General features: G+C 40.8%; 1 protein-coding gene across 2 annotated transcripts; it reads left to right on the top strand.

Annotated features, from left to right (window-relative positions):
* Nucleotides 1–721: 721 nt before the first annotated feature.
* Nucleotides 722–13,908, top strand: bcl6aa (BCL6A transcription repressor a). Of its 2 annotated transcripts, none has more exons than XM_028795022.2 (9): nucleotides 722–811; nucleotides 6,828–6,999; nucleotides 8,270–8,491; nucleotides 9,629–10,612; nucleotides 10,724–10,905; nucleotides 11,105–11,272; nucleotides 11,662–11,792; nucleotides 11,934–12,071; nucleotides 12,999–13,908. In XM_028795022.2, exons 1-9 carry the CDS (start codon nucleotides 781–783, stop codon nucleotides 13,140–13,142), a joined length of 2,172 nt encoding a protein of 723 aa, XP_028650855.1. In that variant the 5' UTR covers nucleotides 722–780; the 3' UTR covers nucleotides 13,143–13,908. The 2 variants fall into 2 exon arrangements, with proteins under 2 accessions (XP_028650855.1, XP_028650856.1); XM_028795023.2 differs by having other exon boundaries at nucleotides 740–811; nucleotides 6,823–6,999.
* The last annotated feature ends 406 nt before the right edge of the window (nucleotides 13,909–14,314 follow it).

The following is a 14,314-nucleotide window of genomic DNA, read 5'->3' as shown; positions in this document are numbered from 1 at the left end:
AGTCACCTTACGAGCATACAGTACAAGACATGTCAAATGGCGCGCCACCGGTGCGCCCTACCTTGCGAATCGACGAACACACGAATGGGAAGGAAAGAAAAGTAAAGCAGCAAAAAGCAGGCAAACAAACCAATTAACAACAGCATTTATGCATTGACGAGGCCTTCGAAATACAGACGGGAAGCGTTCAAGTCATATAGATTGATCTTCCAGAATAAAAAAAAAACACCAAGATGATGCTGCATGACACCCAAGGGATAGAAAATAAAATAAAAAACAAATAAAACGGTGAAGCCAGAAGTAAAAGACAAACGGTGTAGCCTGTACGCGTCCCTGCAATCACAATGTACAGTATTTTATATGTAGTCTATGGCTTTATTATAGAGACGGCCCTGCGTTATGTCACAGAATAGCAAATTAGTTCTGAGAATCGGGAGGCGGAGCGAAAACTTTCTCGGCGACGTCACCCGTCTTGCAGTACCACGTGATCGCTCGGGACTCGGGCAACCACAGTAAATGGGGGGATAAAATACAGAAATTAGGGGCTCTTTGAGGTTTAGGGGACAGTCATAATGATTAGCTCTTCATTTCACTTTAAACATATACTATATAAGCATTTATTTGCACTATTTGAAGCTCCAGTTTCAGGGAAATATATGTTTTCACTAGGTACTGAGCGAATCCGACTTCCCCTACCTAAAAATAATGGTACACCCTTAAGCTCAAATTCCGAGAATTTAGCTGCTCTGATTCTTAGAACTGGGGTTCTTAGAAGGGGTGATGCGAAGAGTTTCTAGGAAAGCCGGACCAGGTGATTGTTTTAATTCTTTTTTTTCCTGCCAGTAGTTTGGTGCGAAGCGGACCTGTTCCTTTAGTAAAGCGTTTGCCGCGGACAACTGCGCACTCGCTGTGTTGGCAGAATGGAAGCTGTTTCTGGAGTGTTGCGCAGAGTTTACGTTTTGTTTTTTTCTTGCTACGTTGGGTGGGTTGCGTTGCGAAGTGCGGCCCCACTTCCCATTGAGAGTGACTGTGTTTTGGCCGACTGTACTGTCCCGGCAGTGGGAGCTTGTTGGTCTCGGAGAGTATGCGCGCACGTACGTGCCAGCTTGACAGGCACCGTTTCAGCATGGGAACATTCTAGAGAGGGTTGTCACAGCGGTGTCACGTTTGTAGAGCAGGGAAATGCACCAAGTGATCGGTCGATGAGGTCTTCGACGTGATAGCCTTATTCCCCACCTGCACAGGGTGTCTGACTGGTGGTCGTCTGGTGGCTTGTCAACAGAATAATAAAAATAATAAACCCACCACCACAACAAGTGTTACCAGAGTTGATTGGACGGTTGGTATTTTTAGAGATGTGCGTGAGTCAGCTCGTTGGCTCTAAATGGCAAGCTCCTGGGGAAGAGCTACGCAGCCCGAATGATCGGGTTGCTCTTCCAGGTAGGGCGCTGGCGTTCCACTCTTTCGAGAGTGAGAGAGCCCGCCAGAGGTTGAAATTAAGATTACATACAGCAAGCCGAGAGTAAAAAAAGAGGCTGGGTGACTGCAAAGAAAATGGCCCGGGAAACCAGAGAGAGACGCAAGATTTACATGGCGAGAGTGAGAAGGCGAGAAGGGAAACACCTGACAGCTCACAGGCGCGCGCGTGCACAAAAAGAGCCGAAAGACGTCTGTGTTGATCAAAGAGAGAACAAAACTAATTGGCGATGTTATGTACAATATAAGTTTAAAACGGAGTCATTGACATCTATCCGTCTACACACAACCGAATGTGTACAGATATGTGCACATAATTCTACACAGGTTGCAAGGAAAATGTATGTTTATATATGCAAAAATATATATGCATAAATAGTTGAAATGTTTACAAGAAGGTGACGTCTGCGAAACCAAATGTCATAAATGCTGCCAGTGACTGAATACATTGGTTATGTACTTCAAAATCTATTGAAAGTCTCATAATTGTTTTTATTTGTATACTTGTGATTCCGTGTGCGGGGGTGGTGTATTTATCTATCGCATCTAAAAATATTTCATACCGGCCACCCCCAACCTGTCGTGCGCATAGCAGTGTTTATTAGGCTTTTTTCGTGAACAGGTGGTTGGCTTCTTATTGTAGCCGTACATCAACATCGGGAAGCTCAGTCCTTTTCAAAACTACCTGTGTGTGTGTGTGTGTGTGTGTGTGTTGCCATGCATCTCGTTAGAGATTTGATTTCTGGCAAGCTTTCTAGTGAGTGAATTCTTGAAAGCGAGAGTTGCCAAATTTGAAGTTGCGATTCCTTAAAGCGTACTATCCGCTTTGCCCATGCAGCCTGTTCGTATTGTGCAGTTCACTGTTCCAGCGTAGGTCGTGGACAGGGAATGTTTTTTTTTTCGTTTTTAAGTCTAATGAGGCGTTCTGTCTGTATTTGGTTTCCAGCCCACAAATAAACTTAAATTTTCCTCCAAATGAGGTCAGTAACGGGGCGATTATCAGCCAAATTAGGAATTTAAGATTTATGTCTGTGTGTATAAATTCAAATTTTTGGACGTTCGAATTTTATATTCTTAACGGAATCGCCCACTCAGATTATAACACTCAAAGTTCGGCAGAAGACGGTCGTTTTAAACGCCCCCCCCGTCTGCCCCGCCCCCGATCTGGTCACACAGTAACTCGGCCACACTGAACTAGACTTTGGCTTTGTGCTCAGTCCTCCCGCGCCCGCGCCTCCCTCTTTAGCTCACATTCGCAGGGGTTATTTTGGGATAGGGTCGGCTTTCTGCAGACGGAGGTCGGTGGGGGTTTAATGTCTGATGATCCTCAAAAGCGCATTACTCAAATACCATGCTACAAACATGAGACTTAAAACGCAGTCTTTAAAATGTGAACGTTCATGTTTTTTACGTATTATAAAATCACACGGAGATATTTTCATAGTGTCTTCCCGATAAACGCGTGTGCAGTTTTGCTAAATTTGCTTCGTTGATTTAAATATAATAGCGTTAAATTAAATATAGAATCTTCAGTCCAGTAAATGTGCCGTGAAATGGTGAAACGAAATAACATTAGTGTCCATTCGTAGTTTAGTTTCTTGTTGTTCGTTGTCTTCGGCTAATCTTTTGGAGTTGAGTTTTCGATTAGAAAGCGGTTCAATACAGATACTCGCATTCTTTGTGTCTATTCTATTTTCTCTGTAGTGGTCTGCTTAATAACGTTACCGTTGGCTAGTATACTACTGTCCATAGTAAATGGATGAAATTGTGCTCGTGACCCTGCCTTGTAAAATCTGATGACCCGCCCTAAAAATCGTGACAACACCCTTGACTTACTAAGGATGTAAACTAGCTAATATTCCTATAAAATCTGCCGGTCATAATAGTACTTAAATTTTAGTTTTAAAAATCTGTAATCTGTAAAAACAATAATCGGAATACCATGTCTCCATCGCATAGTTACTGTCCAACCCACCCTGCCTTGTGTGAAACAGTGGGGAGGAGCGCACAAATCTCCGTAGATGGAATGACGTCCCGACCTGGGTTAGTACCAGCCTTGCTTCTAGTGCTGTCGGAACTTAGCTGCCTGTTAGAGCATGTTGTTTAGCAGTGACTACATGCGTGTCAAAGCATACAGTACAAAAATGTGATGTTTCCTTACGGAAGGCGAGGTAATGAACCGCGCGTTTCCCAAACATTGATAATAGGATCCGTCAATCTAAAATATGCGATTTCCTTCCCCATACGTAATGAACACCTCATAGTTTTAAAACAATTTTAATAAGAAGAAATCGCGGCTAGCGAGTAGAAAGTGACTAGTTAGAATCACACTTTTCCAGGCACAACTTCGCTATGGTTGATTGCCCCAAAGTGCTAGACGTGGTTTGTGCACTTTTATACACGCCGAAAGCGCTCGTATCCGTTAGTAGTTATTTAGCGCCACCTTGTGGTTATTTTTTCTCGTCTAATTTCGGCGCCGTTTCAAAACTGCTCTTTTCAATTTTTTTGGCGCGGAGACCATTCCAGGTAATAGGACACTGCTCGCCGTGGAGTGCCAAGGCATGTTCATACATGGCCTTTTTAGTGTTGGTAGTTTACAAAATATGCACGTCTTTGGTATATCGGACAAAACATACGGTGAATGCGTAAGCAACACGCAGCAATTAAGTCCAGGTCTCAAAAGTAGAGGTAATGCCCACTGCTAATACCACTGCACTGCTCCTCTGGTAATAATGCTTCATGATTATTTATCCATCTTGCTCCGCTTCTACACTTTTGCTCCATCTATTTTCTTTTTATCCAGTCCATGCATAGGCTTCGTATCAGGGACACTTTTTTTATTTTAACTTTTTTTAAAGGTGACAATTACTGTTTAAACACATTTGTCAGCAAGCTATCTCAGAACTCTCACTGGCAATAAGTGTCCACAAAGAGGTTTAAGAAGTGTGTTTTTTATAAATAGTGTTAAGTTTTGGCAAGTATTCCAGGTATCTCTTGGCTTTTTTGTTTGAATATGGTTCACAAGAAAATATTCAGATGTTGCTGTCTTAATATCAGGATGGCCTAGTTTAGGGGGTCCAAGCTGCTGCACTGCCAGATAGCTCTGCAAATAGAATGCTCGTCACTTGTACAGAATGTATGACATCTCAACAAGCCCATTATCAGTGTCATGGGATCTTGAGAAAGGAAAACAATTACTGCATGAAGAACACTGTTAAGATGCTTTTTATTTCTAATTACTTGACCTGAAGCAGCAGAATTGTGTGACCATTAGGCTGATATCATGTGATGGATAGGCTCTGGGTGCTAGAATTGATCATAGGCAATGTACTTGTGGTGGGTGTGAGTTAATGCAAGCAATTATGTTCTTAGTCATTGTTCTTCATTCGGTTTATTATACAGCCTCACAAACACACCTTCTACCAGATGTTTTATTTTTATCTTAGCTGCTGGGTGATGAGTCATGATCAAATGTGTCAAAATATTTGATATCCTATTTTTCAGTCCTATCTGAATACAAGCAGTGTGCCTTGGTGGTGAATCTCATGTATTGTAAAGTACATAATTCTGACCCTGTCTGAGGTACTTAACGTGCTTGTCCTACCAATGGGGGGGGATATGATTTGTTAGTTCCTCTGGCTAAAACAGTCCAATATTGATGAGAATTGCAGGTTTGCCAGCTGTATGGCTCATGCAGTAAAACAGCACTCCCTAGTGAACCACTTGTTAACTACTTGAAAAAAGAATTTTAACAAGCAAGGCACCACTGGTCTGTTATTAATGGTTCTGGATGAGATTTCCTTGGTGCATGGTTCGAGGGGGGGGGGGGGGGGGGGAGTGGAAACAATATTTTAAAAGTAATGTTTTAGTAGTTTTAGTAAAATAGTGGGTAGTGATTTGAAATGCTTTTTGTTTTTGATTGGTTGAACTGAAATATTGTAACAATGTATTATGCAACATAGTGTTACAGGTGTGTGTATTATATATTATATACATTGTGTGTGTGTGTGTGTGTGTGTGTGTGTGTGTGTGTGTATAAATTCATTTTCATAAATGAAAGGGATGGTTGGTTCTCTGGTTGGAGCTGAATTAAGACTTCACAAGAGACACACATTTGGTTGTGAATGTTTCCAGTTTCACTGTCCCCTTTTGGGGATTTCCTTGATTCTGTGGCAGGTTCCTTTTTCAATTCGTTTATGAAACCTCTAAAATTTATTTCTCATTATGTAACCTTCATTAGCTAATGTGACATCTTTGGGGAGAAGCTGATCTTAAACATTAGCAGCTTTTAGTAATAATTTTTTAACATATATAAATTACTAATTAATCGTTTCTTTAGTGCTATCTTTTTTTTTTTCCCCCTATTATTAGTTTTGTTGATGCTCTGGAATTGTAAGATTCAGTGGTGATAACTGCTATCTTAGCTTCACAGATCTTTGTTCCAACATTAGATCAGTTATCATATTTATGTGGGGTCTGCATGCATTACCTGTTTGCTTAACTTTTCAACCCACATATAAAAATGCATGCCAAGGGATAATTGGTAAGCTTAAAATTTGACTTTGGAGGGGGTGTTGAGGTTGATTCCCAATATTTCCAGGCTTTAGCGCTATGTGATCTTGTATTAGAGTAAGTATCTTCATAAATGGACTAAGGTGGCACTTTAGGTTACAGCAGTTAGCATTGTCACCTCATGAATTCAGCACACTCAAATCCCTGTGCCTGGTCAAAGCACTGTCTGTGTGGAATTTTCAGGTTAGAAACACTTGTGGTCATTCAGTTCCTTAAGACTCTGTGAAAATACTTAAATTGTCATTTTATATACTGTGCACTTTTGGTTTTGTGATTGTCATGTTGTAAGTGCATATTTATTTTTCAGAATAGGGGATTTCCCAGAATGTGTGCATTTCATTTGTTGGGTTTTTTTTTGTATAATTTTTAAATTGGTGGTTTACTTATTGTTTCATACAACCATTCTGGACAACTGTGTATAACATCTGTTGACTTTCAGTTTATATTGCATTTGTCTCCATTCAACTTGCAAATGGACATTTCTAAAATGAATAGAAATACTCTTGTTTAGTGATTACAGTTCAACCAATCAAACAGTTGAAGCAGCTAAACTAATCTCTAATTCAGACAATTGGATGTAATACCTTTTGTATAAGAGCTTTTGATCAAAATTTTTTGACCGTGGGGAAGATGAGCACCTGGGATGCAAGGTGAATAGCCTCATAATTTTCAAAAAGTCTTGTACACTAGCTGATTTTTGTCCTTATGACCCTTATACTCTAAGAGTACAAAGTGTTACAGGTACATAGACTGATGTTTGCATATGTTTGTCAGTTTAGATATCATCAAAATGGCCTGCGCAGCAGACAGCTGCATCCAGTTCACACGACATGCAAGTGATGTGTTACTCAACCTAAACCGCCTCCGCAGCCGTGATATCTTGACTGATGTAACCATCGTGGTAAACAGACAGCAGTTTCGTGCTCACAAAACTGTCCTCATGGCTTGCAGGTAAGTATTAAGGTAGTGGTTTGTGTTGGTTTTATTTATTTATTTATTTTTTTTGTTAAACTGCCACACCCCCTGCCCAACCTCATTTGCTTACATTTTTCAGCTTTTGGAAAACGTTATACCAACTTAAAGTGAAAAGCAATGTCCTAATGAGAGCATGATCATAAAAAAATTTATATATATATATAATATAGTAACAAGGCACTATATAAGCGCCCAACCTGACAGATTCACACTGGAGACACGTATAAAATAAAGACTTTTATTGTTCTTCACCTGTGGGGTACATATTCCCCGTAATCCCCACCGGCACAACACAGTCCCAAGTGTATCATAACACCAATTAAACACCATACTCTTCTTTCTTCCACCACCACTCCTCCTCCTCTTTCTCTAAGCTTCGTTGTCCTCCTCCCGACTCTGGCCGATGAGTGGTGGCTGTTGGCTCCTTTTATTAGGCACCCAGAAGTGCTCCAGGTGCTTGATTGCTGACATCCGGCTGCACTTCTAGGTGGGGTGAAACTAGTGCCCAGAAGGGCCTAGCAGCTTCTGCTACAGTACCCCCTGGTGGCGCCTGCAGAACCCAACAGGGCTGCACCAAACTCCAACCCCCATGGAGCCCTGTGGGAGTCTGAGGCACCGCTGCAACCCAGCGTCCAGGGGGAGATATTGGACTTCCCATGCTTGCTCCCCCGAAACATATGCTGCAGGGGTGTCCTGGCCGAGCATGGGCCCTAGCTACCCATCACAATATGTATATAATATAGAGGTCCATATAAAACTGAAATCTCAATGAATCTTTTCTGAACAAGTAAAATTTAAGGAATATGTTAAAATACAACAGCAGGAGCTGTGCTGGAGATCTTGTGATGTAAAATTAATCTGAAATTGTCATTTGGCAGTCAAAATAATTCTCATGCTTCTTTAAGGTTTTGTCTTTGTCATTTGCTCTTGGCTATCACCAAATTTTATACTTGCTAATTAAGGAAGTACTTTGATGGATAAAAATATTTGAAACTTCTCTCTTGTGATAAACTATAATGCTGTCAAGGAGAATGATTACAGCCTATTTGGAAAAAAGTTCATCATGTAGATCTTGAAAATATTCCTTGGTTCTAAATAGTTCTTGACTTAATATGCCATTGGTACAAAGTTCTTAAGTTAGCCTTATCCCAAAGCACCAGTCAACAACTTAATGTATATTCATTTTTTGTATTAATTTTTCAAACTAATGTGAGTATTAAATTGTTTTTCCTTCCTGCTTTTTTAGTGGCCTGTTCTACAGTATCTTTACCGACCCACTTAAGTGCAATCTTGGTGCGATCACATTGGACCCAAAGGTGGATTCAGATGGCTTTGCAATACTTTTGGACTTCATGTATACCTCACGTCTCACCATACGTGAGAGCTTGATCTTGGCCATCATGAACACTGCTGTCTACCTACAGATGGACCATGTGGTTGACACCTGTCACCGCTTCATTAAATCCAGGTTAGTTGACTTTTTGGGATATTCCTTTGGTTGCATATCTTTTACTCTTGTTAGGAAGTAAAGTCGAAACTACTATCATCTACCTCAAATTGATGGTTCTATAGGCTGGAATTAGAGGCTCCAAAATGATTGTTCATCTTCAAAAACAATATCACTTAATCCAGTTCAGGGCTGTGAGGGACTGGAGCCTATCTTAGCAGAACGGGACAAACATAGGTAGAATAGGGTGCCAGTCCATTGAATGGTCTACCCATGCGTGCAGTAGCACTTGCATTCACACTGGGACTAACCTGTGTGTCTTCAGGGATATGGAAAGCAAGCCAGATTTGAATGACCACTCGCACAGACTCAGGTAGACCATGGAAAGTTTTTGCTTGCAAGTGTGTGCAGTGTTAGAAGCTAGGATACCTGATTTGTAAAGTAGCAATGCTGACCACTGGTAGTTTTTATTTGCTAAAATGAATATGTACTGCAGAATTTTTTTTTTTTTTTTTTTAAATCTAATGAAGCGAGTGGGGCGGCACGGTGGCGCAGTGGGTAGCGCTGCTGCCTCGCAGTTGGGAGATCTGGGGACCTGGGTTCGATTCCCGGGTCCTCCCTGCGTGGAGTTTGCATGTTCTCCCCGTGTCTGCGTGGGTTTCCTCCGGGCGCTCCGGTTTCCTCCCACAGTCCAAAGACATGCAGGTTAGGTGGATTGGCGATTCTAAATTGGCCCTAGTGTGTGCTTGGTGTGTGGGTGTGTTTGTGTGTGTGTCCTGCGGTGGGTTGGCACCCTGCCCGGGATTGTTTCCTGCCTTGTGCCCTGTGTTGGCTGGGATTGGCTCCAGCAGACCCCCGTGACCCTGTGTTCGGATTCAGCGGGTTGGAAAATGGATGGATGGATGGATGAAGCGAGTGTTATTTAAAAAATGCATGTATGTATTGTCTTCCTCATTAATGCTCCTTTATAATAGAATAGAGTGAATGATTTCAACAAATTTTAGTTAAGACCAAACAGGCTTAATATTTGCTAATCTGAGGTTTTGGCCCTTACATGACAAAGTTTAGAATGTGATTGACATTGTCAAAATGACCAAGGATGACCTAAAATCTCAATCTCTCTCTCTCTCTCTCTCTCTCTCTCGCTCTCTCTCTCAGTGATGATAGACACTGTCCTAAGATGTCCAGAGGAGATTTTCTTGCCAATTCCATGCTGATGCATCAGGATATTCATCCATTCCGTTCATCGGACCTTTTGGAGACGCTGCCTCCCAATAGTTCTCCTTTTCGCGAAGAGCGATCATATGGCCCTAGCATGTATGCTGCTCCTAATAATCCTTACCCTTTGTACAACCATATGCCAGTCCAGAGGTTTCCTCTTCCACTTGGCAAAATTACAGACAGCAAAATGTCATTTGCAGACTATCCCAGAGGAGGCAGTAGTGGAAGTGTTCTCCACAAACACTTTTCTGCTCCTGAAAACACTAATATGATGCCAGCTGACTATAGCCGCACATTTGCTAATGTTGGAACAAATTCTTGTCACACCATCGCATGCTCCAGAGATGTAGATGAAGATGAAGAGGTGAGAAGAGAGAGCCATTTCACAATTCCACAGAGTCCAAAGCCAGTGAGCCCCCACTCCAGGAACCCTAGCTTTTCAGTAATTGGGCGTGAGCAGATGGAGGGCAGTGGAAATGGCTCAGCAGGGGACGCTATGGACCTCCAGCTACATTCTTCTCATCATGACTCTCCTGGAAGTTGCAAAGGCCTTCTGAACAGCCCACAAAGCCCACAGAAATCGGACTGCCAACCTAATTCTCCCACAGAGTCCAGCAGCAGCAAGAATGCCTCTTTCTCCCACACTCTTACCTCTTCCTCCCAGTGTTCCCCAGACCCAAAGGCACGCAACTGGAAAAAGTATAAGTTTATTGTCCTCAATTCTGCCAATCAGAGTTCCAAAGAAGACAGCTGTGCTGCTCGAGATACAGAATCTCACTCCCCACTTAGAAACATGTCTCCACCTTTCCTTCCATCTGAAGAACAGGATCAGTTGGACCTTCAGATGCCTCCCAAACCAAGTGAGCTTGCTGAAGACCTTCCATCCTCCCAGGGGAGTCGACTCAACACTATTGCGAGCAGGTAAAATCCTTTGTGTGAGAGAGGCAAATGTTTCTGACTTTTAGTTTGAGAAGAAGCATTTAGTTGCTATATTTCCAGTGTAGTGTAACAAGTGTAATTTGTTTGTTTCAGATCAATGGAAGGGTCCCCTCGGAGTAATGACAGCCACTCTTCCATCTATGTGAACCACTTAAAATGCACTTCTTGTGGCTCACAGTCACCTCAGCACTCTGAAATCTGCCCCAACACTCCTGGCTCTCACTTTGGAGAAGAAATGACTGAGATTCACTCGGAATTCTCTGACTCCAGTTGTGGTAAGTACTGGGTAGTGTGTTTTGATATAAATTATTGAATGGAAGATGTTACCATGGGCAGGACAAGAAATAGTCTGTGGCTGGGGAAACAATAATAGGTAGAAGAAATGGACCAGAACTCAAATTGGAGTGGACATGAATCCAATTGGCAGGATTGTAGATTAAGATTTTTAATTTTTTTTTTTAAACTTTTTTTTAGAAAATGGTACCTATTTCTGCAACGAATGTGATTCCAAATTTGCGGAGGAAGATGCACTAAAAAGACACACTCTTCAGGTGCACAGTGACAAGCCATATAAGTGTGACCGATGCCAGGCTGCCTTCCGCTACAAAGGAAATCTTGCCAGTCACAAAACTGTCCACACAGGTGAGCATCAGCTTCCTTCATCAAAGGCTTTTGTTATTTCAGCATCTTTTACTCTTAGTGGCATTATTTGCTTTCTTGAAATGGCCAATATAGATGGCACACATTTTAGGGACTATACACCATGATGCTTGAACTGGGTTCCATCACAGCCTGGGCAATTCTCTGTATAGAGCTGGCATGTTTTCTATTGTGTGAACTTTCTCCTATAGTCCATACTTGGTACTATATGAATTGGTGGCACAAAAATGCTATAGCATGCTCAGTTGTGCTCTTCTATTTCAGGGTGTGATGAGCTTATTGCTAGTTTTAGTGTTTTGTATACCAAAATGGATGATTTACTTTTTTTTTTTTTTTTTTTTTTTTTTTTTAAATCTTGTTGCCCCTTTCAGGAGAAAAGCCCTACCGGTGCAACATCTGCGGAGCACAGTTCAACAGACCAGCTAATCTTAAGACCCATACTCGAATTCATTCGGGAGAAAAGCCATACAAATGTGAGACATGTGGTGCTCGATTTGTGCAGGTAAATTGTTTAGTTGGTCTGCCCCACCAAACTGTAGGGATTTACTACAGAAGTAGGCCCATTCAAATGAGGATGTGGGCAGTTCCCCACCTGTAGCAGTACTTTCACTAAAACACGATTTGTTTTGTTGCTTTTGTGCAGGTAGCTCATCTGCGGGCACATGTACTCATTCACACAGGAGAGAAGCCTTACCCATGTGAGATCTGTGGGACCCGCTTCAGACACCTGCAAACTTTGAAGAGCCACCTGCGTATTCACACCGGGGAGAAGCCCTATCATGTAAGATTTGGGTGTTCCGTCTTCATATTTGACTCCTTCTGGTCACTCTACATAAGTGCTTTGATAGGCAAGAGTTCTGTGCATTTTTAGTTGAAACCTCAAAAGGGGCACTGGGACTGAAAAATGATCCTTGGGGAAATATACAGGTACAACATTCTAGTCCAGCTGGGCTTTCTGTTACTTAACACTGGTCATTTTTTTTGAAATGGCTAGCAGGTAGTTTTTCTCCCATGTTACCATCTTTTGGTAATGAGTGACCAAGTAATGGAAAGATAACTATGTTTAATTCTGAAATCAACCAGTAGAAAATGTACTAATAAGCAAGAATGTGTGGCCAATTTAAGAAATTGCTGTTTGCAAAAAGATATTTTACCTTATGGTAAATGCATAGGGCTAGAAGCATTTGAGCATTTTTCAGTAAGTGCTCACATATAATATCTGTGCCTTTCCACAGAACAATTGATTAATAAAAATAATCGTTAGGTATGTATGGAGATTGATAGTCTCGGCTTTTAGTTTACTATGGCATGTTTTTTCTTCTTGCCTGACATGTCTTAATGTGGCATTTCTTGCTTTTCCATTGAGACATTGGTTTCCTCCAGCAGTTCAAACACAGGACTTTTTGGGCTGGGAGAGAAACATGATAGAAGAAACTGGACAGAAAACACCAAGACAATGAGTGTCTATGATGCTATAGTGCTGAAACCATAGGTTTAGAATTTTGAGATTTGGAAGGTGTTAACTTTGAAAGTGGGGAGGGCTGTTAGTAAATGTGTAGTTTCAATGCCAATTTTTGACTGCAAGGTTTTCCTCTTTGAAAACAATGGTGTACCTTTTAAAGAGCAGAATAAATTTGTTTAAATTTGTATATTTTATATACATTTGTGTATAATGTTTTTTTTAAACCTGTATTTCTTTATATTTCAGTGTGAAAAGTGCAATTTGCATTTTAGACACAAGAGTCAGCTAAGACTGCACTTAAGACAAAAACACGGCGCCATCACCAACACAAAGGTCCAGTACAGGCTGTCCAATGCAGAGATGTCCACTGCTGTGTCCAAGCCATGCTGAGGAGTATGGAGACTCCAGCTTTTTATATTTTAATATAATATATTTTTTAAAACGTATGTGCCTCACTCTTTTGTGTACATGGACCACAGACGGGTTCCTCCAGATGTGAAACTAAAGCAGACTGTGCTTTGTCTCTTGTCTTTGCCACTTTAATGTCTTTTTTTTTTTTTTTTTTTTTTTTTTTTTTTTTTAATATTAAGCTTTCATAGAGCTATTTTTTCCCCACAGCTTATTTTGTTGGCTTCTAAATTGGTTATGGAATGTACTGGAAGGTGGAAATTTGGAAAACTTCTCAAAGGAGTATTTTTTTTTTTTTGTGTACGATGAAGTGAAAGGTTTTTTTTTTTGTTGTTTTTTTTTTTTATATATATAATAGAACTTTGTCAGATTTAAAGTATTGTATAGATATTTCTATATTTATGTTGCACAATATCAAATCTTTGATTTTTATGATGTTTTAATTTTGATCTTGTCGCTGAAAGCACTCATGTAGACTGTTTTGTCAACTAATGTATAGATGCATTCTACTTGTACTATCGGATTGCACTCTGCTGGCGGACAGCAATCCGTGCTTGCTAAAGCACGTATTTTAAATGTATTGCTTCTTGGGAAAAAAAAGCACGAAAAGTGATGTCTAAATGCTAAAACAAAAACTGTACAAAAATGTGGGCTTTTGCAAGTGAAAGTTTACTTTTCCCTTTTTCTTCTCTCCCCCTTTTTCCCTGAGCAAGCTATTTTGAATGTTCTTGTCCAGTGTCATTTTTGTTTTATAAAAAAAAAAAAAAAGAAAAAAAAAATTTATCAAGGTGCCTTTCTTCTTGTGATCATAACCTAGCTGAGCTCCATGTTACAGCAAGACCTAAGGGACTGGTGATTTCCCTGTTGCAGTATTGTTTTCATATGCAACATTTTTGGTTTAAGCTCTCATCTACTTAAAATGGGCAATTTTAAAGATGCTTCAGCTGTAAATCTTCAGGATTAATGGGCCAGTGTTTTGAGTGGCCTTGAAGTTGCATTAAGCTTATTGTACAATAAAGGTGTATGAATGTTTAAAAAAAATTTGCGTGGTTTAATTGTTGCAGTTCTAGCCTCCTTCAGATTCTGTGCTAAGCTGTAACACTATAACTGTTGGTGTCCTTGTATGCTATTTGTTAGGTCAGCCATTTTGGCTG

The sequence above is a fragment of the Erpetoichthys calabaricus genome, chromosome 2 (assembly GCF_900747795.2).
Source record: "Erpetoichthys calabaricus chromosome 2, fErpCal1.3, whole genome shotgun sequence".
NCBI lineage: Eukaryota > Metazoa > Chordata > Cladistia > Polypteriformes > Polypteridae > Erpetoichthys > Erpetoichthys calabaricus.
The sequence above is the reverse complement of the archived record's forward strand: the minus strand, read 5'-3'. Positions and strand labels throughout refer to the sequence as shown.